Source organism: Dromiciops gliroides, chromosome 1, assembly GCF_019393635.1.
Source record: "Dromiciops gliroides isolate mDroGli1 chromosome 1, mDroGli1.pri, whole genome shotgun sequence".
Taxonomy (NCBI): domain Eukaryota; kingdom Metazoa; phylum Chordata; class Mammalia; order Microbiotheria; family Microbiotheriidae; genus Dromiciops; species Dromiciops gliroides.
The window spans coordinates 554,231,260-554,254,367 of record NC_057861.1 but is presented as its reverse complement, the minus strand read 5'-3'; the positions used below and the strand labels follow the sequence as shown (position 1 = coordinate 554,254,367).

Below are 23,108 nucleotides of genomic sequence, written 5' to 3'. Positions count from 1 at the left end.
TTTCTTCATCTGTAAAATCCGGAAATTGGACTAGATTATTGCCGAGGTTCCTTTTCCCTCTCTAGCTCTATTGATAACTTATGAACTAAAATTTGACCTAGCTCTCTACCAATTAAGAAACCCGTTCTTTAAAAAAAAGACAACTCAAAGGTTCCTGTAGCTTCTGTTAAGACCACATAAGAGAGCTTTAATTCTTCAAAAATGCAGTGGTTGGGGCGGCTAGGTGGCGAAGTGGATAAAGCACCAGCCCTAGATTCAGGAGTACCTGAGTTCAAATCCGGCCTCAGACACTTGACACTTACTGGCTGTGTGACCCTGGGCAAGTCACTTAACCCCCATTGCCCTGCAAAAAAAAAAAAATGCAGTGGTTTCCAAAAAGTATTATTCCCCCAACATCCCTCCTCCCACTTTTATAAAGCATTCCATGCAAATAATCTTGGTATTTATTTAAATAAAATTAATTCTTTAATAATAAGCCTTAAACATTAGGTAAACAACGTTTATAGTTTCTAATTAAAACCCTTAGCAATTTTCATATTTATACCTTTAAAATAATAGCCATGACATATTATTATTGGTGTGATGGATGGATTTTTCTTTAAAGTAGTTTTTTTAAACATGTCATCAATCATAATAAAGTCTGGTCCTGTGATTTCATTAGTATAGGGAATACCCCGAGTGAGGAAAACTCTTAAGCAATTAGGACCTCCTCTATAATTTACAAACTTAGAAAACTAGTAGGGAGTACTGAAAGATTAAAGGACTACTCAGTATCACACAGCCAGTAAGTGTCAGAGGTGGGAACTGACAAATACAGGCTTTCTGCTTCCAAGGCCAGTTCTGTCCAGTAAATTATTCTAATTCGTGGTGCATTAACAATTATATAGCAATATAATTTATCATTCTTTTAAAACTTCTAAACAGAATCCATAGTTTGTCAAATAGCTACTGTAGAAAATTCTATCATCCTATCTTGCACAAATAAGTTGTTACAAAGAATAGTAAAATTTGCATCACTTTGATAAAACAAAAATCATTTTCACCTAGCTAAAACAATAAGATTTTAAGGTTCAAATAGTTTTTTTCAAACTACTATCACAAAACAAATCAATATATGAACAAGGATTTATTGAATACCTACCATACTGTACACTGTCCTAAGTGCTACCAGGGGTACAAGCAAAGAAAAAGGTGAATAGTTTGAAAGGTCAACCCATGCTCTCACAGCAGAGGGCCTCTGGTAATAACAATATTCTCACACCCTCAAAAAGCCAACTACATTCTAGCAGAGGAAGATAACAATTGGTAATCCAGTTCACCAAACCATCCCTTTTACAGAATTTCATTTCCTCCCTTTGTGTCCTCCAAGGGAGAATCAGCTATAGAGGGAATTCAGTTTTGTGAGTCCAAGTATACCAAACTGCTCTTTTTATCTACCTGAAAACAGACAAAATGACAGTTCTCACGTGTAACTCCTGATTGATTCAGCTAGTTTTGTGAAAGCAAATACAGTGCACTCCCAGTTTTCTTCAGATATTGTGTAAATGACAAGAACACCAAATTTGGGGAGAGGGAAAGGAGGATGGAAGGAAGGAGGGAAGGAAGGAAGAAAGGAAGGAAGGAAAGAAGGAAGGAAAGATTTATGAGGTGTTTATTATGTGCAAAGTGCTATCAAATACAAATAAGATAAAAATAGAAAATTCTATCATCCATTCTAATGGAGGAGACAACACAAATGGAAGGTTTCAACCAGAAGTCAAATGGAAAGGCCCCATACAAAGCAGATGTTATTATCTCTCCTTTAATTTCATTTTAGTGCCTGGCACATGGTTAGCTCTTAATATTTATTGACTGAGGTTGAACTATTTAACAGTGCCCAAGGACTTTGATGGCAAAACCTTTTTTTTCTGGGTCTTCAGTAGCTGGGGCTATATAGCACTTTCAGGAAGTTACCAGGCCACAGCTCCAAAGGTTTTTTTCCCCCCTAGGAGGATGTCAGAGTTCACTGGTCTATAAGGATAGCAAAACCCAAATACTGTTGGATACATAAATAAGTTCAATTTCAGTATCAGTCCCACCCTAACCCCCAACAACATCCTGTCCATTTTAGAAATGCCAGTGGTCCAAAATAAAAACAAAATGTTGGCTAAATGTGCTAAGCCCAGTTTAGGTGTTTCTTTGTATATGATTCTATATACTTGTGAGGACTTTAATATACAGTTAGGGAATTTAAGCACCCCCAAACATTCAGGAACTACAAATGTCAAAAGGAACAAAATAAGGGTTGTAGAATTAGCCATAGGAAGTGGAAATTTTATAAATGAAGAAATTTTGAATGTGAAGATGTGGGTTAGAAGCTAGACCACTCAACTTGTGTGATCAGGAGGCCTTATATGTATGAATAAAGTACTGGACTAGGAAAAACTACTCACAGTTACATAGTGCTTAAAATACTTAGGTTTTTTTTTTGCAATTTGGAACTACATGAGCCTATAGTACTGAAAATAAAACACATCACTCCCCTCCTGTCAAACAGATGATGAATTTAAATACAGGGAAACAAACAATGTGGGAATTTATTTGGGGGGGGGATTTATGCATACTTATGAGTTTTTCCCCTTTTTTGGAGGGGGAAGGGTATTGGTGAGGAGTTGTTGCTGAATAGGAAGGGGAGACAGATTGGAAAAGACATAAATGCATGCAATGAATAAATTTCTTTCTTTTTTTTTTCCCTTAGTGAGGCAATTGGGGTCAAGTGACTTGTCTAGGGTCACACAGCTAGTAAGTATCAAGTGTCTGAAGCCAGATTTGAACTCAGGTACTCCTGACTCCAGGGCCCATGCTTTATCTACTGCACTACCTAGCTGCCCTGATAAATTTCTTTTAAAAATAAGGTGGTGCTGGCCTCAGACACTAGTTGTGTGAGCCTGGGTAAGTCACTTCACCCTGTTTGCCTCAGTTTCCTCATCTGTAAAATGAACTGGAGAAGGAAATGGCAAACTACTTTAGTATCTTTGCCAAGGAAACCTCATATGGGATCACAAAGAGTGAGACACTGAACAATTAAGTACTTTTCTTACTATACTTTTGAGGTGCTAAGTACAAAAACTGGCCCATTTTACAGGTGAGTAAATTGAACTTTGTGACCCAAGGTCACAACGACCTAATTTTAGCTCTAAATCTGATCTGAGCAAGTAGCAGAAGTATCCACGTTCAATAACTGATATTGTATTATAGGCTTCTGTATTACATTCTTAGTTTAACTGTTTCACTCAGCTAGGTATAGAGCAAGTGCTCAACATAAAAGTAACTGAACATACAGTACAATTCAACAAGCATTTATTTATTAACTATTTCCTTTTGACCCATGCAATCTGCTGGCTGTTTAGGATACAAAGTAAAAAGTGAAAAGTCCCTTCCTCTCCTAAGCTTTCACAGTATCACCCCAAACAAACAGGTGGCTGCTACTATCTCTCCCGCCCCCCCCCCCATTAAATAAGAAAATATATTGAGAACATTTCATTAATAAAACTTAATTTCAAAGAAACAATGTACGTGGTGGAAAGAAGTATCTACAAAACATGGGAACATATAATGGCAAAAAAATACCGCTGTTACTCCGTAAAGGAATAAAACAAGGTATCATAATTTTAAAAAATGAGTACTTGTTTCAGTTACATGGGAAAACTTTATTTGAAAAAAAAAATACTGGTTTAAATACATCATCCCGTGCAATCAGTATGTTTGTTCAAGGACGTTCTACAGGCTGAAAGATAACCTCACGGCCGGATGGGAAGGGGTTTAATAAAAACAAAAGAGATTTTCTCCGTAGGATGGTACACGTTAGACACCTGACGACGTAGGGCATTATAAAGAAGCGTTTCCACCTTTGCGGTTTTCCTCTTTCATCACCCGGGTGGGCCAAGGGAAGCCTTGAAACTACCAGCTGCCAATTTCAGATCCCCGTGCAGCGTCCTGACGTCATCTCCAGGCGGAAGAAGCTGGCCAGTCCGAGGGTGTAGACGCTCTGTGCCCGGAAACAAGATGGTCGCCACCTGGGTGGGGAAACCTTCTTTGAGGGGAGCTCCGTAGTCCGATCCTTGCCCGGGGTCCCGCCCAGCCTGCCGGCTCGAGCTCGGGATGAGGCCCGTTAGCCGCCGCACTTTGAACCTCGTTTATTCGGTGGTAAGTTTGGGGCAGAGAGAACTCGAGGTATCCCTCCGCCTTTAGAACATAAGCTCTTTTGAGACACTGGCTGTCTTCCGCTTGGGTTGGTATCTCCCCCACTCAGAACGACAGCGGATACGTTGCAAGCGCCTGATCATTTCTTGTTGCATGGGCACCAGGGTGGCGTCCGGGTTCCTCCTCCTTCCACCTTCTTTTTGTATCGGACCCAGTTTCCCGGGTACCAAGCTCCAGGAGAGGCAGACCTCTTTCTGCGTGTAAGGAGGCGTTCACTTTTGGTCGTCCATGGTGAGCCCTGAGTCGTTAAGAAGCCTGCCTGGAGCCACGGAGCGGTCCCCGCCCCCCACTGTAGAGGAGGCCCCTGCTAACTCCCCCCCTCCCTCTCCTTGCTGTAGCTGCTGCTGGCCATCGTTTTCCTCTCTTGGGGATTCGTGATCTATGCGTGCGCGGTGGTGTCGCAGTCAGAGCTGAAGAAGAAGTATCCAGATGTAAAATTCAGCCACTGGGGCATCTGACTTCACCTCAACCAGATACCTTGTTTAGGACGTTATTTAGCTCAATAAAACCTATAATGAAGCATCTTGTTTTCATTGGGGGGTACGGGAGGAGAGGACAAGGGAGCCCAGACAGGACACACAAACATTTTCTCCTAGGACCACCTTCACCCAGCTCAAAATCCATTCTGCATAAATCACCTTCAGGTGTTACAGAACATGAGATTCCAGTCTGTGGTTTCAGAAATTTAAGCTGTATCAGGTATTCAAAGAAAATATTCAGCAGTAGTTATACCCAACAAGTAAAAAAGTTTTAAATGTCTGGTTATTTTTGCTTTGCAGTATTCCAGTTTTCTCAATTTCAGATTAGGCAACAAGAGACCATTCTTTTCAACACTTGTTCCTAGTCCCCAATTCAAAAAGACCTAGGCCCTAGGTGTAAAGGAAAGGTATGAAGGCAATTTTTTTTAAAGCGTAAACTTTATTAAGTTGCTTCTACAGAAAATATTTTCAGTGGATATACTGGTATAGAAACAAAAGATTCACAAGCTTTTGGAATTGTTAGGAGCTTTTTTTTTTAATGATAATCATGTATATCACAAACTTTCATTGGTGGAATCACTTCTCCAGTCTCCAGAATTTTATCACCCTATAAAAAAATAAAGATGATAGTTTAGCTAGTTCCATTTACTTACAAACCTACAAAGTAAAGCAAGATATTTATTGACATTTTTACAGTGCTTGAAAGAAAAACAATTATACAATTTTAGTCCTGAATTGGATGGAGGTGACTTGGTGAAATGTACTCAGAACATAGGATCATAAATTTAGTGATGCAAATGATTGTAAAGGATTATTTGTTCACTAAGTGACAAAGACAATAAATCATAGGTGTTGAAGAGATTATTCTCGGAAAGCTTCAAAAGAGGGAATTGAACTAGGCTTTGTACAATAAAGGTAACTATGAGGTGAAGTAAAATAATAGCTTATTTTAAGCACTTTAAAGTTTGCAGAGTGTTTTCCAAATACCTCATTTGGTGCTCACAATAACCCTACAAGTAGTTGCTCTGGTTTCCACTTTTATTCTCCTTTTTTATTTTATTTAAACTGAGTTTCAAAGAGATAAAATGACTTGCCCAAGGTCTCAAAGCTGTTAAGTTCTGGAGGCAAAATCCAGCCTGATTCACAACCCCAGGAAGCTTCTGAGACTTGACAGGACTAACAAAAGCTAGGAGGAGGTAGGGGTAAATATAACCAGGCTTAATGAGTGTTAAGAGGAAAGGTTTGCACTCTGATGTGTTCTGGGATTAATGCATATGTGTAATAATAGTGTTTATTTTATACTATATTTACCATGCATGTGCATGAAGTTTTACAGAAAAGTGAAACTCCTATTAATTAAATTATTAAAGAATTGGAAAATTTAGAGAAGATGGTTCATGAGGAGAATAAAAGGCACCTTTTGTTTATTAGGACATTATTTAGCTTAATAAAACCTTTATTGGAGCATCTTGTTTTCACTGGGGGATGGGGAGAAGGGGGCTCAGACGGGATACACAAACATTTCCTCCTAGGACCACCCTCACCCAGCTCAAAACTATAGGTGATGGCAAAGCACCTGAAATTCCATTCTGCATAAATCACCTTCAGGTGATTTCAGAACATGAGATTCCAGTCTGTGGTTTCGGAAATTTAAGCTGTATCAGGTATTCAAAGAAAATATTCAGCAGTTGTTATACCCAACAAGTAAAAAGGTTTTAAATGTGTGGTTACTTTTGCTTTGTAATATTCCAATCTTCTTCAATTTCAAATTAGGCAACAAGAGACCTGGTTCAGTTTCTACTCCACAATTCAAAAAGCTCTAGGGCCAAAATATGGAGAATATTAAATGATAAATTAAAGGGGAAGCCTCTGAGATAAAGGAATGGCAGGGTGGTAACACAGCTTAGTGGAAAGAGGACTTTACTAGCAGTCAAGAGATCTAAATTTAAATTAAATCCCAGTTCTGGTGCTTAGTAGCTGTGTGACCCTGGGCAAATCACTTAATCCAAGTCATCTTTCTTACCCATAAAAATGGGGATATTATTTGCATTCTCTACCTCACAAAGTTATTTTGGAGGAAAACATTTTGTGAGCTTACAAGTTTTACATAAATGGGTTTATTACTTTGCTCAAAATAATGTCTTAGGAAGCTTAATCTGTAAGGCACATAATGCTAGTTGACTGACTATAAATACTAACTTTGCTTTTATGAGTACATAATTCAACATCTCAGGGATCTGTGATTTCAACTTTCTACCAATGACTTTGATGTTGACTTTTCTACACCTTAGATGATCCAATGAGTTTCTGTGCACCCCCCCTCCCCCCAATCACCTGGCGGCTGACCATGCAGGGCTGATTATTTTCCCCATTTAGCTATTAACTAATCTTAGGGTGACAGAGTCCACTGGAGGTCCCTATTCAAAACTGTTTCAGTCTGAAAGGACCTACTGCCATGCTTTGCCAGTAAGAACTGAGGGTCCTTCCCACAGCAGGAGACAAATTTTATGAATCCAAAAAGATGACATTAAATTACCATGATTGCATGTACTGCTATATATACAACTAAAATCAGAATTTGAAAATGGAGCCAAGAGCTTTTGGTAAGAAGAAATGACAAGCAGGTTACTAGGAATGATCCAGGGATTAGAACTGGAGACACTGTGCCCATATGTCAGGTCAGGCTACCATGCTAATTAAGAAGAGCAACTCAACCTACTCTAGGTGATCCAGGAAGTGTGCCAAAGAGTTCTGCATCTTTTGGACATTGTCCCCAGTGAGCATCTGGGAAGGTTAATTGACGGCAGGATGCTGCCTCCTCCTACCCCTGCAGAGAAGTAATTTGCCAGTGACAAATTATAGGAACCATAAATTCTCCAAAACAACTTAACACTGTTCAAGGCCACATAACATGTCACTTTTCTATTCAGACTGCCCACTCCAACCATTACTACTACCAAGCAATGCTTTCATTTTCTACCTTTTCTTTTACAATTCATAAATCAAGCTCTGGACAGCAAGGGGTAAAAGTTATTAGTTAAATGACAGTAGAGACAACATGAAATGAAAAAAAAAAAAACCAAAAGAAAAAAAAATCAGAAAAATAAGTATAAGACTTACTGGAAATATTCTGGGTTTCTTTTCAACGATGCCATATGGCTTTGTCTGCAACAAAAATGAGGTTATGTTAATTGTATTTTCATACTTTTTTCTAAAACTATAGTGTTGTCAACAAACACTTATTTAATATATATACACCTGTCTAATTGTTTAAATTCTTTGTTATAGGTACTTAAAACATAAATGGTTCTTCCTCTCAGAAAGGACATTAAGAACATTGTTATATAGCTATTATTTTGGGGAATAAACAGTTTATAAAGTCATATGGTCACAGAAATATAAAAATAACCTTTATATTCACAAATGGCAAAAATCTTGAAGAACATTTTCTTCCAATGAAATAAATGCCCCCAAATTTCCTCCCAATTTAAAAAATCATTTTCTACTTATCTAAAGTGTCACTTGAAACATAGTAGAATTTCTCAATCTATAAGCCAAGAATAAAACTAAACCAAATTAACTTTGATGACCAGGAAAAGCAAACTCATTTAAGAATACTGAGAAGAGATCATCTACATACACCTCTGGATAAAAAAAACCACTGGGGGCCAGCTAGATGGTGCAGTGGATAAAGCATCTGCCCTGGATTCAGAAGGGACCTGAGTTCAAATCCAGTCTCAGACATTTGACACTTACTAGCTGTGTGACCTTGGGCAAGTCACTTAACCCTCACTGCCCTGCTAAAATAAAATAAAATAACCACTCCACCATCATTCTCCCATCATTTTTATCACTCAATTTATAAGACTTTACATTTCTTGAATGGAAGCAATTGGAGCAAAATTTTGCTTAAACCATCCTAAATTATGGTATATACCTATCCAAAAAAAGGAAACATAACACAGATATGGGATTTACAATGTACTCATTTAACATGGGTGCCCAGAAATAATATACTTAAAATAATGATTTATATAGGTATACTCCGGGTCTGGGTCAGTTCTGAAACTTGGTTCTCAAAAAGCATAGTACTCTTTGCTGTATGGAATTATGGCACTTTAAATATTTAATTTGGCAACACCATGAGAGAGCGAGGAGGGTCATGCATATGTAGTTTCCCTTTAATAACTGTTTTTGTTGATTTTTTTGTGAGTTTGAGCTCTGATGTATTCTGAGGTTAAGTGCATACATATAATAATAGTATTGTTTATTTTGCAAATACTATTTTGCCATACATGTGCTTGGTTGGTTTAAAAAAAAAATGGGGAGGTGGTGAGAAGAAAGGAGAAAGGAAAAAAAGAGAGAGAAAAAATGACAGAGGACAGAAAGCTGCTGGACTTGGAATCAAGACCTGGGTTCAAGTCTTATCTCTAAATACATAATGACTCTGACAATGATCTGTCACAATTTATGACAATGATTTATATGGATAGAGCATTTAACCTATCAGTGCCCTAAGTAACTTTCTAAAAAAGCTATAAATTGAAAAGAGGATACAATCTGTATGGGGTAGTAAAATTTATATTAAGCAAAACCATTTATAAATTTTATTTTATCTGTAATAACATAAAATCCAACATATGGCATATTTTGTAAAACTTGTAGCATATTATTATATTGTGGCACATTCTTTGAGAACCACTGACCTAGATGCTACGTAGTCCAGACATGTTAGTATTTTAAGAACACTACAGGAGTCAGAAAATCTGGAATCTATTACTGACTAAGCCATTTATTAACCATGTGACTCTGGACAAGTCACTTAATCTTTATAGGTCTTTTTTCTCATCTGTAAAATGAGGTTCTGCTTCTGGCTACTTAGGGGTTACAGGTTATGAAAAAAAAAGAGAAGTAACTGAATTGAATAAGAAGGAAAACAATTGGTGGTTTGGAGAGGTTTTGGTTCATCAAGGACAGCAACTAAATTTAGTGAAGAAAAGTTTTGGAGAAATTGAGGAAAATCTTCAGGTCTAGATTCTACAAGTGAAGATTGGAAGAGGAGCCTACTTTTTGAGGGTCACCAGTTTTTTCAGAATATGTTATTTAAATAAGTTATTTCAAGGAATCCTATAGCCTCAAAGAATTCATTCTTTTTTCACTTCATGTCAGCTAATACACCAGATGTAGGTTGGATATAAAGTACTTTTTTGTTCCTCAGCAAGTCATTAAACCTGTCTCCCTCATTTTCCACATCTGTAAAATGGGGATAATAACAACACCTGCCTCCCAAGGTTGTGGTGAGGCTCAAATTAGATAAGACTTGTATGGGGCTTAGCACAGTGCTTGGCATAGAAGGCACTAATGCTTGTGGTCCATCCCTTGTCCCTGCCTTCCCCAGTCAAAGGGAACATTCATGATACAGAATTCAGGTTCTATCTACATGTTACCTACAACATTAGTTAACCAAAGGAAGTGTCATGTTAATAAAGTTGTTCTGTCCATTAAGAAAAAGAAAAAGGGAGTCTGATTAAGGAATAGTGAGCAAGAACTTGAAGAAAAGTATTCAAAGAGAAGGTAAAGGACACAGTAGTTGGCAGAACAAGAAAGAGAGGGTAAATCAAAGAAATAGGTGCATAAAGCAATTTGATAGAGAGGATGGATGAAGGAGTGAGGTAAGCTGGTGAAAGAAAGGAGGTGGGAGAGGAGAGAGGAGATAGAGAACAGCTATGGAGTTGTTCAGACTAAAACATAAATTGCTTTTGACTATTAAATTAAGAGTTGATTGGCTGTAGCTATGGTCCAGGGGCTTAAAGGGTGTTTTGAACAACACATAGGTAGCTCAAAAAACCAAAAGACTTTACAAAATGGAAATCAGTAGGAGAGTAGGTAGAATTTTGCAATATTTGGCCACATTAAGTGACTATTAAGTTTCAAATATAGATGTTTCTCTCTTGTAGAGGGAAACCTTGAATACACTCAAAATTATGAGAACAAAAAATGTTGGGTTTTTTTGGTTTTGTTTTGTTTTTTGCAGGGCAATGAGGGTTAAGTGACATGCCCAGGGTCACACAGCTAGTAAGTGTCAAGTGTCTGAGGCTGGATTTGAACTCAGGTTCTTCTAAATCCAGGGCTGGTGTTTTATTTACTGTGCCACCTAGTTGTCTCCCAAATGTTTCTTTCTTTTCTTTTCTTTTTTTAAATAGAAGTAGGGCTTCAATTTTTTAAAAAAAGTATCTGAAATGGAGGAGGGGAAATTTACCCTTGTCAAGAGGCTAAAGAACGGAAGAATTAAACACAGAAAAAGTAAATAAAAGAATCAATGTACACTTGGAACTAAAAAAAACTAAGGCTTTACTTTAAGAGGGAAAACTTGTGAGAAGAAAGTAGATGTTTGTTCTTCAAGGAATGAAATAGTAGAGCTAAAGAAGCTTTTAGGTACAATATCAAAATAAATCTCAAAGGAAGAAAAGTAATGGTGGTTCTTTTTCTACTCGGGAAGTAACTCCCAAGAATTATCAAAATGGATGACTAAAGAAAACAAAACCAAAAAAGGATGACTACTTATCACTTCTTGTGATTCATGTGGACACAAATGATATTATCAAAAAGAAAAAAAAGTATTGTCCCAAATTACAAAATCCTAAACAAGAAACTGAAGAGCATAGTGGCCCAAACTGTGTATTCCACTGTTGTCCAGTGGATGGTAACTAAGAACATCATATACAAGAATGGATTAGACTATGACTCAGGGATGAAGTGCCCCTAACAAAGGTGAAAGTTTATTTGGTGGGTGTAATGGGGTTGGGAAACTGGCCCACTAGCTAAAGGACACACCTTGAGAAGTAAGAGAGATAAACCCATTAGGTGTGGCTGCTACCTGAATCTGAGCCAGGAAAACCACCTCACTCAAGCCTTCCCCCACCCCCAAAGGGAACTTTCTATTGTGAGGTTGTGATCACCCCATCTGCCACTGTTAAGATGAATGTATGATCTGGCCTCGGACACTTAACACTTACTAGCTGTGTGACCCTGGGCAAGTCACTTAACCCCAATTGCCTCACTAAAAAACAAAAAAAAAGGATGAATGTATGGACCGCCTGGATTTGATGGAGCTGCCTTATTATCCAAAAGTATTTTATGAAACCCTGGATTGATAGGTGCAAAATGCCCTTTGACTAAACTTCAAACTGAACCCAGATAGCTAGCAGATAAGTCACTATCTACTGACTTCTTTCTCCAGGATAGTAAATCCCTATCTTGCGGGGACATCTGGGCATCCTCATCCTTGCCAAACTCCTTTTTGGAACTTTGTAATCTTATCATGGTGCTTCCATATTTCTTTCATACTTGTTTGTTATAACTGAAATTGTTAAAACTGCTTTGCATTACATCCACTCTTGCTATAGTATTTGCTTTTGGGTTGATTTGTATCACGTTAATGAAACTGACAACACCCTGTAACCAGTGAACAACAACAAAAAAACCTTATATACCCTCAGAAAGAGGGAGTCTCAGAGCTGCTGCTTCTTTTTTTTTTTTTGGTGAGGCAATTGGGGTTAAGTGACTTGCCCAGGGTCACACAGCTAGTAAGTGTTAAGTGTCTGAGGTCACATTTGAACTCAGGTACTCCTGAATCCAGGGCCAGTGCTCTATCTACTGCGCCACCTAGCTGCCCCTCAGAGCTTCTTGGGAAGGGATCTCCAGCATGCTTGTTTCTTCTTGGGACAAATAAACTGGTACTGTTTTTCTGGTCTGTCTCTGATCTGGTTTTTCTTGTAGGAGACACGTTCTCTGATCTGTTTCTTTCATAGGAGGACAGGTATGGAAACAAACTATAGGAGTTTTATAAAATTAATTTCTCTGATGTTTATTATTTTTTGGTAGGAGACAGACAAATAAAAACTATATTTAATTTTCGACACCATTTATATATAAAAGCTTTTGCCTTTCTCCTGTTCAAGGAAACCATGTCTCTCTGAACTAGACTTCTCTCTTGGTCTCCTTTCTCTAGTGCCTAAATAAAAGATTATTTGCTGAGAGGGTGTAATTCTTTAAAAAATACCTAAGGACCCCACCACTACCACCACCCATTTCCCCATGACAGTATCTTGTAAATCCAATCAAAGGGGTTTAAAACTAAAAAAGATGGCTATGGGAGAAAACTGGATAGCCACAACCTAGATAACATAGCTTTAGTGAATGAAGAATAGAAATTGAGACATCTGGAAGTTCCCAGAAGAACAAAATCCAAGAAAGGAACCAGCAGTAAAAAAAAATTCATGGCCTGATATATTTATATACAAATGCATAAAGCTTAAGCAACAAAAAGAGAAATTAAAGTATTAACTTCTGAAGAGAAGAAAAGTGCCTTTGTGGACCAAGATGAATCCCTGAAAGTTTCTGGGATCACTGAGAGAGAAAGAAGGGTCTAGGAAAGAGCACTGGAGTATACTCAAATAAAGGGAGTGGGACACAGACCTTGGGGAAAAGAAGGAAAAAAAAAAAAGACTGCTCCTACTGATCCTGTGAAAAAGGCAGGGAAGAATCTGTCAGGCTTGTCAGAAGACAACCACTATCCAAGTGTATAGCAAAAACCCAAGAAGTTGAGAATATTCAGGAAGACTTAGTGAACTCTTTAGTGTATAAACACCTTCTATTTTTGCAGATTAGACACTTATAGTCTTCATTTCCTTCTAACATTGAGGAAGTACAAGCAACAAGTTTTGGTAAGCAATGGGCTCAGAGATAAATGGGACTGAGAGTTAAGAAGAAGTCTGTTAGACTGGTGGCACCCCCATTGGAAATAGGGCAGTTAAAAGAGGGGGCAGGCTCAGGGGAGGAAGATGACTTCTGGTTTGGATATGCTCAGCTGAGCCCACGGGGTTATCCAGGTGGAGATGTCAAGCAGTAAGTTGTAGATATCAGAGGGCTGGATTTGGGACATTTGGGGGTGCTTTGCATTCATACCACCACCCTAGTTCAGATCAACATAACCTCTTACCTATAACAGTAGCCTTCTCATTACTACTGTACTCAGTCTTTTCTTCCTCCAATCCATCTTCCAGAAAACTGCCAAACTGATATCCCGGAAGCATGAGGCTGACTATGTCTCTTCTCTACTCAAGGTGCTTTAGTGGTTCCCCATTGCCTTTAGTGTCAAATTCCTCTGCCTTGGCATTTAAAGTTGTTCACAATCTGGCTCTAGTATATCTCTCCAGAATGATTCAGTATTACTCTTTCACGTCCTGTTTCAGTTCCCAAACATTAACTTGACTCTTCTGCTTCCCTGGCTGTGTCCCCCTGCCCTCCAGATAATTCTCCGTTCACTTTGAACATATCTAGTCTTTACTGATCAGTGAGCATATAGGATTTCCCCAAGCAGAAGGCAAACTCCTTGAGGGCAGAAATGTTTTCATTTTTGCCTTTGAATACCCAGTACCAAACACAATGCCTGTATATATTATGTGTTTAACCAACGCTAAATGACTAACTCATTCTCCTCCACCTTACCAGGCCAGGTCCCTTGCCCCCTAGGCTTCAAATTTAAGGCAAATACAATTAGTTCTAGAGTTCAACTATATTATGCATTTCATGGATTGCTTTAGGACACCCCCCCACACACACACACACATTATTTCTCTAATAAAATGCATTCCAAATGACCAAATTCAAAAGAAGGAGTCTTGGGGACAATGCCCCTTCAGTTTTTAAGTTGGAAATTATATATAAAGTAAAGCAATTTAAGGTATACCTGGATAGCAGTTAGCTTTTCATTATTTTACAACAAAATAAACACATAATTCCAAACAATATTTACTTCAAATACTTACTTGTACATGGTATTTGACATAATAGTGAATAATCCAGGCTGGTACAAGGAAATTAGCAAAAAGGAACATTCCCTTTCGGTATGTCTTAAAAACCTGTAAATAAACAAAAGAAGTATTTGCAACACACACATCAACTGAATTCACTGGAATAACACTATCTGTACATATAAGTCATGTGTTTTCTAAACCTCTACAAGATATTTACATAGGTTTAAAAACAGAAACAAAAAAACCTTGACCTAAGATTCCCTACTCAAAGCTGGATTTGCTGAAGTAGAATTATGTATTACAGAGCAAGTCAGGCATTAAGGCAAAGGGATTTTTGTAAGAATAACTGAGTAAGACTTTTAAAGAAATATATCATCTAAGCAGAGGTATTTTTTTTACTACATAATCCTGATAAAATCTAAGATTTTACACATAAATCATGGAAAAGTTTTGTTTAATAGAAATCCCTAGGTAAAGTTAACCCATGGCGTCATCAATTTCCAATCCCAAAGGTATGGTGAGTTAAGCATCATTTATTCTGTGCTTCTAAACATAAGGAAAGCAACACTAAATCTGCAAAGTGAGAAAACCATTTTCTCTGGGGCTGAGCAAGAATCAGCAGCAATTTATTTGTCTGGTCTGAAGTTTTTCATAAACTTACTCAACACAAAAACATTCCTGAGAGGACTAACAGGGAAGCCAGTAATGGGGAATCAAACAGGGAATATAGTGTAAGGGTTAATTAATATCTGTATAATCAACATGTAGCTTGTAAATATAAAAGAAAAGAAGCTTTGCCTGGATACCTTGACAAAGTTTTAATAAAGTACAATGATATTTTTTTTGTACAATGATATTCTTAACATAAAAGGTATTGAAAATGTGAAAATGAGACACTAGCATCTGGGGGGGGCAAAAAGGAGAAATTAAAATTTTGGGGTTTGGGAAGATAAATGGAATAGTGCAGTGTAAAGAGTGGTTGATCTGTAGTCAGAAGACCTGGGTTCAAATTCTGGCTTTGCCATTTACTACTTGTCTAACCAGGAAACAATTCATTTTTTACCTCTCTGGCCTTGTAGTTTTCTCATCTGTAGAATGAGACCAAAGGACTAGATAATCTCTAAAGTCTCTTTTAGCTCTAAATCTGTGATCTCACAAAAGGTAAAATACCTGATAAATTGTTGACTTGCTTGATTTCTCAAATTTATCCCAATTGCAATAACTTAATCTAACTAAAAAATAAAAACAATACATGAAATCATAAAATCACCTTGTTTTTTTTAAAAGGCTATATATTTTACCTTTAACAAAATAACAATAATGCTATATTTACTTCTATGTCATGTTCCAATGTGAACAATTAGAGGGGAAAGATGTGAATACTAGGCATTAGGTAAAGAGTCACTAATAAGTCATGACGGACTAGGTCAATTAGAGTCCCATCTTTGCTGCCTACTAGATCTGTAAGTTACCTAATTCAAGTTATGTAAGGCTGCTGGGTGGTGTAGAGTACTTAGACCTTGGGTCAGGAAACCTTGAGTTCAAGATAGGCCTCAGACACTTGCTAATAACTATGTTACCGATGACAAGTTACTTAACTTTTTTGTCTTTCTCAATTTCTTCAACTGTAAAATAGAGATAATAACAGGACCTACCTTGAAGGATTGTGAGGATCAAATGAGATCATATTTGTAAAGTGCTTTGTACAGTGCTTGGCACATGGTAAGTGCACTTAATAGAGCGCTTGGTACACAATAAGCATTAGACAAATATTTATTCTATTTCACTCATGACTAATTGTTGACTGCTAGGCCTGAAATGCCCCCCCATTAAAATTTTTTTTAATTTAAATTTTAAAATTTAATTTAATTTTAAAATTGGACTAAAATAGTTAATATCTGAGAGTCAATATGGATGAAACACTTCTATTTTAGCTGCAGTGAAGCCCCTTGAGGGTAGGGGCTATTCTTGCCTTTCTTGATATCCCCAATACTTAGCATGGTACCTAGTACACAGTAGTGCTTAATAAATACTTGTTGATTTGACTTGGATATTAAGTATCATTTCAACATATTATTTAGTTGCTGAAAGAAAATAATATTAAATCCTGACCATATTGACAGATCTTTTAAAAATGTTTTATTGATATTTTGTTTTTACATTACATTTATAGATTACTCACATTTTGCAAGATCTTTTATGACAGTAAAACTGTTAAAGTATACACATTTCACATGTATAGCACTCCTTCCCTCTTTCTTAAAATTAATAAATTGTTTTTTTCTCCCTCTCCCTACCCCACTGACCAAATAAAATAAAATAAAAATCTTGAAACATACATGCAGTCAGGCAAAACAAATTACCTCAATGACTGCATACAAAAATGTCTATCTCGGGGGCGGCTAGGTGGCGCAGTGGATAAAGCGCTGGCCCTGGATTCAGGAGTACCTGAGTTCAAATCCGACCTCAGACACTTGACACTTATTAGCTGTGTGACCTTGGGCAAGTCACTTAACCCCCATTGCCCCACCAAAAACAAAAAACAAAACAAAAATGTCTATCTCATGCTATTTCCTAAATTGATCATCTCTCTGTCATGGATAGAATGTTTCATCATTAGTTTTCTGAAATCATGAATGGCCATTGGATTGATCATGGGTCTTACAGCTTTCAAAGTTACTATTTTCCTTGTTCTGCTCATTTCATTCCTCTATTAGTTTATACAGTCCTCAAAATTGTTCATTTTTATAATACTGATGTCAGTATGTAACCTGTTCTGGTTCTACTTCACTCCATATCAGTTCATAGAAGTCTGCTTTTTTTCTCCCCTGACATCACCTATTCCCTCATTTCTTGCTGCACAATAATACTCCACCATATCACTATACCACAACTTATTCAATCATTCCTCAATTGATGGGCATACCCTTAATTTCCAGTTCTTTGCCACCTCACAAAAAGCTGTTATAATTTTTTTTTAAACAAAAGACTTTCCAAGTGTTAGTTGATCTCTTTTGGGTATAAGGCCAGCAGTGGCATAGCTGATTTTATTTAGAAAAAAAACCTTTTCTATTTAATTTCAAACTGTTTTCCAGAATGGTTGTACCAATTCACAGGTTCAATGTCCTCCAACAATTATTATTTTCCTTTTTTGTTATCTTTGTCACTCTGATGAGTATGAAAGTGGAATCGTAGAATTGCTTTAATTTGTATTTTAAAAATTAGGAATGACTTGGGGCATTTTCATAAGACTGGGTTTCTCCCCTTGAGAAATACCTGTTCATATTCTTAGACCATTTATCAAATGGAGAATGACTCTTTTTCTTATAAATTTGAATCAATTCCTTAAATATCCTGGAAATGTATAGGAATTGAGTGAACCACAAAAAAGAGAATGAGAATGAAGGAAAAAAATAACAACAACTCAAGAACCCATGTCTTATCTGAAAACTGGCCCAGTACTAGTCAATCAGTTATTGTACATTGTTCCTTTGACTGAACACAGACATTTGGGGTTGAGGAGAGTGGCATACCTTTTCTGATTTTAGGAAATTTTACCTGTTTGTTCTTCTGCTCACAACCTGAAAAGTCTCTAATCTTTCTTCCAATTAGAAATCAGATAACCATCTTGTATCTTGGTTTATATCCTGTTAACTGTTTTCTTTTAATGTATAAAAATCTGTCTCCCCTCATATTTAGGGTACAGTGCCAAGTCAAGGAGGCCTTGTTATGCAGTTGGGCATGCCTTGCTTAGTATCAATATGTTCAGAAGGTTAAACCTTTGTTTCCTGTTATTTCAGATTTTACTTGTTACATAAGACTTATACCAGAGAAATGGTGAAGATTGTCCCCCTAGATTATTATTTCCTTTTTATTCTTAACTTCATTAGATTTATTTGTACAAACACTTTTAAATTAAATCAAAATGATCAATTTTATCTTGTATGAAGGGATGGGAATTTTTGTTTTTGTTGTTTTTTGGTGAGGCAATTGGGGTTAAGTGACTTGCCCAGGGTCACACTGCTAGTAAGTATCAAGGGTCTGAGGTCAGATTTGAACTCCTGAATCCAGGGCCGGTGCTCTATCCAGTAAGCTATCTAGCTGCCCCCAGGGATGGGAATTTTTGTTTTGTTTTGTTTTTTGAGGGGTGGGAATTTTTAAGCACCTACAATGTACCAGGTACTGTGCTTCGTGTTTTATGAATATCTTATTTGATCCTCACTAGTTTGTGATCCTCTATTACTTGTTTGGAATAATAATAATGAATTTTAATCCCACCCATAGATATGATAGGTAATTTATTCCATGTTTCTCTAATTCTAAGTCACATACCCATTTGGAGTTTACCTTCATATGTTGACATGCTGATCTAAATCTAATTTCTTCCACACTGCTGTCCAATTTTCCCAGCAGTTTTTTTTTTTAATCAAATAGTGAGCAGCTAAAATCTTTGTGTTCATCAAATAGTGAGGTATTAAGTTTTCTGTATCTTGCATATCTAATCTGTTCCACTGATTGGTATTGCTTAACTGGTAGCAAATGAATAATAATTGCTTTGTAGTATAGTATGAGATCTGGCACTGCTAGGCTTTTTTTTTTTGGGGGGGGGGTGAGGCAATTGGGTTAAGTGACTTGCCCAGGGTTACACAGCTATTAAGTGTTAAGTGTCTGAGGCCAGATTTGAACTCAGGTCCTCCTGAATACTGGGCTGGTGCTCTATCTACTGCGCCACCTAGCGGCCCCTGCTAGGCCCTTTTTGATCCCATTTCATTATTTCTCTTGAGATCAGTCTACCTTTTTTTCTCTCCATATGAATTCCACTATTATTTTTTCTAATTTATAAAGTAATAATTTGATATTTGATTGGTATAGCATTGAATAAGTAAATTAATTCAGTATTGTCATTGTTTATATTATCTCATTCTACCTATAAGCAATTAGTATTTTTCAAATTATTTATATCTTTATTTTGTAAACAGCTGCTTGCAGTTCTATTTACATAGTTCTTGTATATATCTTGAAAGGGAGACTCTCAAGTAGTTTTTATACATCTTTGGTTAATTCTGAATGGGATTTCTCTATCTCTTCCTGCTAGGTTTTAATGGCATTATATAGAAATGCTGATGATTTTTATGGATTTATTTTATGTCCTTCAAATTTGCTTAGTTATTATTTGAATTAATTTTTTTTTTACTCTTTAGGGTTCTTTCAGTACCTCATTCTGTCATCTGCAAAAAGGAATAACTGTTTCTTTTTTACTTACAGTAAATTTTGTTCTTGTCTTAATTCTATGTCCAGCTTTCCTATTGCTATCCCAAACAGAAGAGGTGACAGTGGTTACTGTTCATCCTTTCCTTCTGGAAGAGGACCAATGGCATCATGAGAGTGATGTCTTGGCTTTCCAATGAATTAGATATGAGTGGGGCAGGGCTGCAGAAAAGTCAGCTGCACACTCCTTCAGAGTCATCTTTAGTCCAGAGGCAAGACAAAGGTCAAGATAACTGGTGATTGCCCAGGATACAGTGGGTGACCTTGGTCTTTCTGAATTATTGCCAATAAGACCCTTCTATTACCAGGTTGCATGCCCCTGTTTATAAAGGATATCTCATTCAGATAAAATTGCCTTTGCTTGCCTTTAAGTCACAGATACTTTAAGCTAGAAGGGACTTCAGAGATCATCTATTCCAAGCCCACTTTCTTTTATTTTGGTTCGAATTAGCAAACCAAGACCCAAAGAAGTTAGGTGGCTTGCCCAAGGACACAGCTAATTTGAAGTAGACTGGTGACTAGGTCAAGTTCTCACTGTAAGTTTGGTGGCAATGGACATTAGGGAAAGTTCACAGGCTGTTCTGTAGGATGGCAACTTTCAACCAATAGCATTCAAATTTTACTTGTCAGAACTAGTCGAGGCAAGGGCTGGATAAGATGCAGGGCATCTTAGAGGGAGCTCAAGAAAGCTTTGCCTCCTTATTCTAACATAATTAAGTCAAGACATGGCTTTTCCTAAACCATGCCACAATGTATGGTCTTTAAAAAAAAGTGGAGTAGGACGGGACCCTTACATTCTTGAGAATCAGAAAGGGAATATGTGGTGTTAAAAACCCCTTCACAACCCCACCACAAGCCAGACATTTAAGGGAAGAGACCAGGAGCAGTGTATTAATGAGGGAGAGGGAAAAGAGGGAAAAGTCTTCCCACAATGTGTTATATTCAGTTTTGAATAGTACCCCAGAGGAATTGTTTTGGGAAACAATCTTTTCTAACACCGATAATGATTTTATATAGCCCTTTAGGCTTTACCATTTACCTTCTTCATAACAATCTTGTGGCTATGGCCACTTTAACAATAGTGGTTAGTAGTAATCAGCACTTTACGTTTTGCAAAGTACAACAACCACAAGATGCAGGTGCTATTATTATCCTCATTTTATAGATGAGGAAACTGAGGCAGACTTTACAAGAGAGGAAACTGAGTCTCAGTGAGGTTGGAAACCTCAGAAATGTCTCTGTTCCACTATCGACTGTATTGTTTCCAACTTATTCTATATATAGCTTGTTTGTACAGTTATTTGCACACTGTCTCTTGATTGTGAGCTCCTTGAGAGCAAAGACTGCCTTTTACTTTTCTTTGTATCACCATTACTTAGACACAGGAGGCGCTTAATAAACTTATTGACTGACAGACTTAAGAGGAAATGCTTCTGGGACAGATGTTCAGAGGAGCAGGGCCTTTGGAGGTGCCCCCCCACGCCCCCCTTTTTTTTCTGGGGAGGGAGGAGGAGTGTCCTAGGAATAAGTGGGCCGGGGTCATAATCACTCACAAATCCCCTCCAGATGGAGTCGGTCTTCAGGAAGTTATCCCAGAAGCCCGACCAAGCCTTCTGCGGGGGCAGCACGGGCTCCCGGGGGCTCAGCTCCTGGTCCTTCAGCCACTGTCTCCTCAGGGCGCGCAGCTGCTCCAGCCGCAGCTTCTCGTCGGGCGTGTACCCCGACATCTCCTCGATCTCGCCGCCTAGAACAAATGGGATCGGGTCGCAGAGACCCACTAGGACACCAATTCCCTTTCCCTGCGACCAAGCGACCTTGCCGAGACTGTACTAAGCGGCGCTGGCGCCTGCTGATGACGTAGCACCAAGCCTGCTCCAACGATAGGCTGACGCTGAGCATGATGGAAATATAGGAGGGGAGTGTGAGAGGACTGGGTGGGAAGCATGAGAGGATCTACGCGTGCGTGCGTGCGTGTGCTTCCTTCGCACAGATGTCTTGGCCCCACCCCGTTTCCCCCCTCCCCTCTCCCCCGCCCCCATGTTCAGAATTACAGTGAAAGAATTAAAGTGGTTCCTGCTTTTCTTGACCACCCCTAAGGCTTAGAGTGGAAGTGTGCGATTCTGATTTAGCAGGCAAATTTAGACTTTGAAAGCTGAGAGTCATAAAGCATTGATGCACATCCATACTTCCTGTAGTGAATTCATCATTCATGAAAGCAAATTGAAAGATAAGCAATGTTTCTCTTCTGCCACTTTCCTGACTTAAAATGTAATTCACTCTCAACAATACAATGATCCGGGCAGGTAGGGGGCGCAGTGGATAAAGCACTGGCCCTGGATTCAGGAGTACTTGAGTTCAAATTCGGCCTCAGACACTTAACACTTACTAGCTGTGTGACCCTGGGCAAGTCACTTAACCACAACTGCCTCACAAAAAAAAAAAAAAAGAACAATACAATGATCCAATACAATCCCCAAGGACTATTGAAGAAACAAACTATCCACCTCCAAAGAAAAAACTGATATTGATTGAACACAGACTTGAAGCATGCTATTTTTCACTTTCATTTTTTTCTTTTATTCAAGTTTTCTTGTACAAAATGACTAATATAGTAATGTTTTACATGATCAAACATATATAACCCATATCTGACATCCGCCTCAGAAAGGGAGAGGGGGAGGGAAAGAGGGATAAAAATTGGAACCCCAAACTATAAAAAAAAAATGTTTATTACCAAAAAAAGGTAATTCACCAAACTTTTATCAGACATTCCCTATGTGTAAGGCACTGTGGTAGGTGCTAGGAATAAAGACAGAAATGAAATAATTCCTGCCCTCTATTGCATAACATTAATACATTTGGAAAAGTTTTGTAATGTACAAATATTAGAAAAATATACATTTTGTCTATTTTTTGCAAAAATAAAACGTTTAACCAATCAATTTGGGAGATCGAATGATATAAAGAACACTGCATTTAAGGACAGAAATTGTGGGGTTGAAAATTAGGTTCTGCCATTTATGACCACTGACAGGCAAGTCACCTAATCTGGGCTTCAATTTCCTTATCTGTAAAAGTACTTGGTTTAATTAAATATGGTTCCTTTCATCCTGGTTTTATATAGCATGTAAATCCTATTGTCAGGATTCATTCACTCAACAACCAATTTAGTAAAGGCCATATTTGCTAACTGCCTTTTTCAAAATTATCAACTATCTCTTAATTCTCAAATCTGGTGGGTGGTCTTTTCTCGCTTCTCATACTTCTTTTTAAAATTTCATTTATTTATTTATTTTTTGGT

The 23,108-nt window shown here is 37.7% G+C and overlaps 2 protein-coding genes across 2 annotated transcripts; one reads left to right on the top strand and one right to left on the bottom strand.

The window, feature by feature from the left end:
* The first annotated feature begins 3,989 nt into the window (after positions 1-3,989).
* SMIM27 (small integral membrane protein 27) lies at positions 3,990-4,761 on the top strand. The gene is made up of 2 exons (XM_043979687.1): positions 3,990-4,185; positions 4,581-4,761. The coding sequence occupies exons 1-2, from the start codon at positions 4,141-4,143 to the stop codon at positions 4,698-4,700; spliced, it is 165 nt and encodes a 54-aa protein (XP_043835622.1). The 5' UTR covers positions 3,990-4,140; the 3' UTR covers positions 4,701-4,761.
* Positions 4,762-5,237: 476 nt separating this feature from the next.
* NDUFB6 (NADH:ubiquinone oxidoreductase subunit B6) lies at positions 5,238-21,671 on the bottom strand. Its single transcript, XM_043979686.1, has 4 exons — positions 21,361-21,671; positions 14,552-14,644; positions 7,842-7,886; positions 5,238-5,328 (listed from the first exon to the last, which is right to left on the bottom strand). The coding sequence occupies exons 1-4, from the start codon at positions 21,532-21,534 to the stop codon at positions 5,257-5,259; spliced, it is 384 nt and encodes a 127-aa protein (XP_043835621.1). The 5' UTR covers positions 21,535-21,671; the 3' UTR covers positions 5,238-5,256.
* Between the last annotated feature and the right edge of the window lie 1,437 nt (positions 21,672-23,108).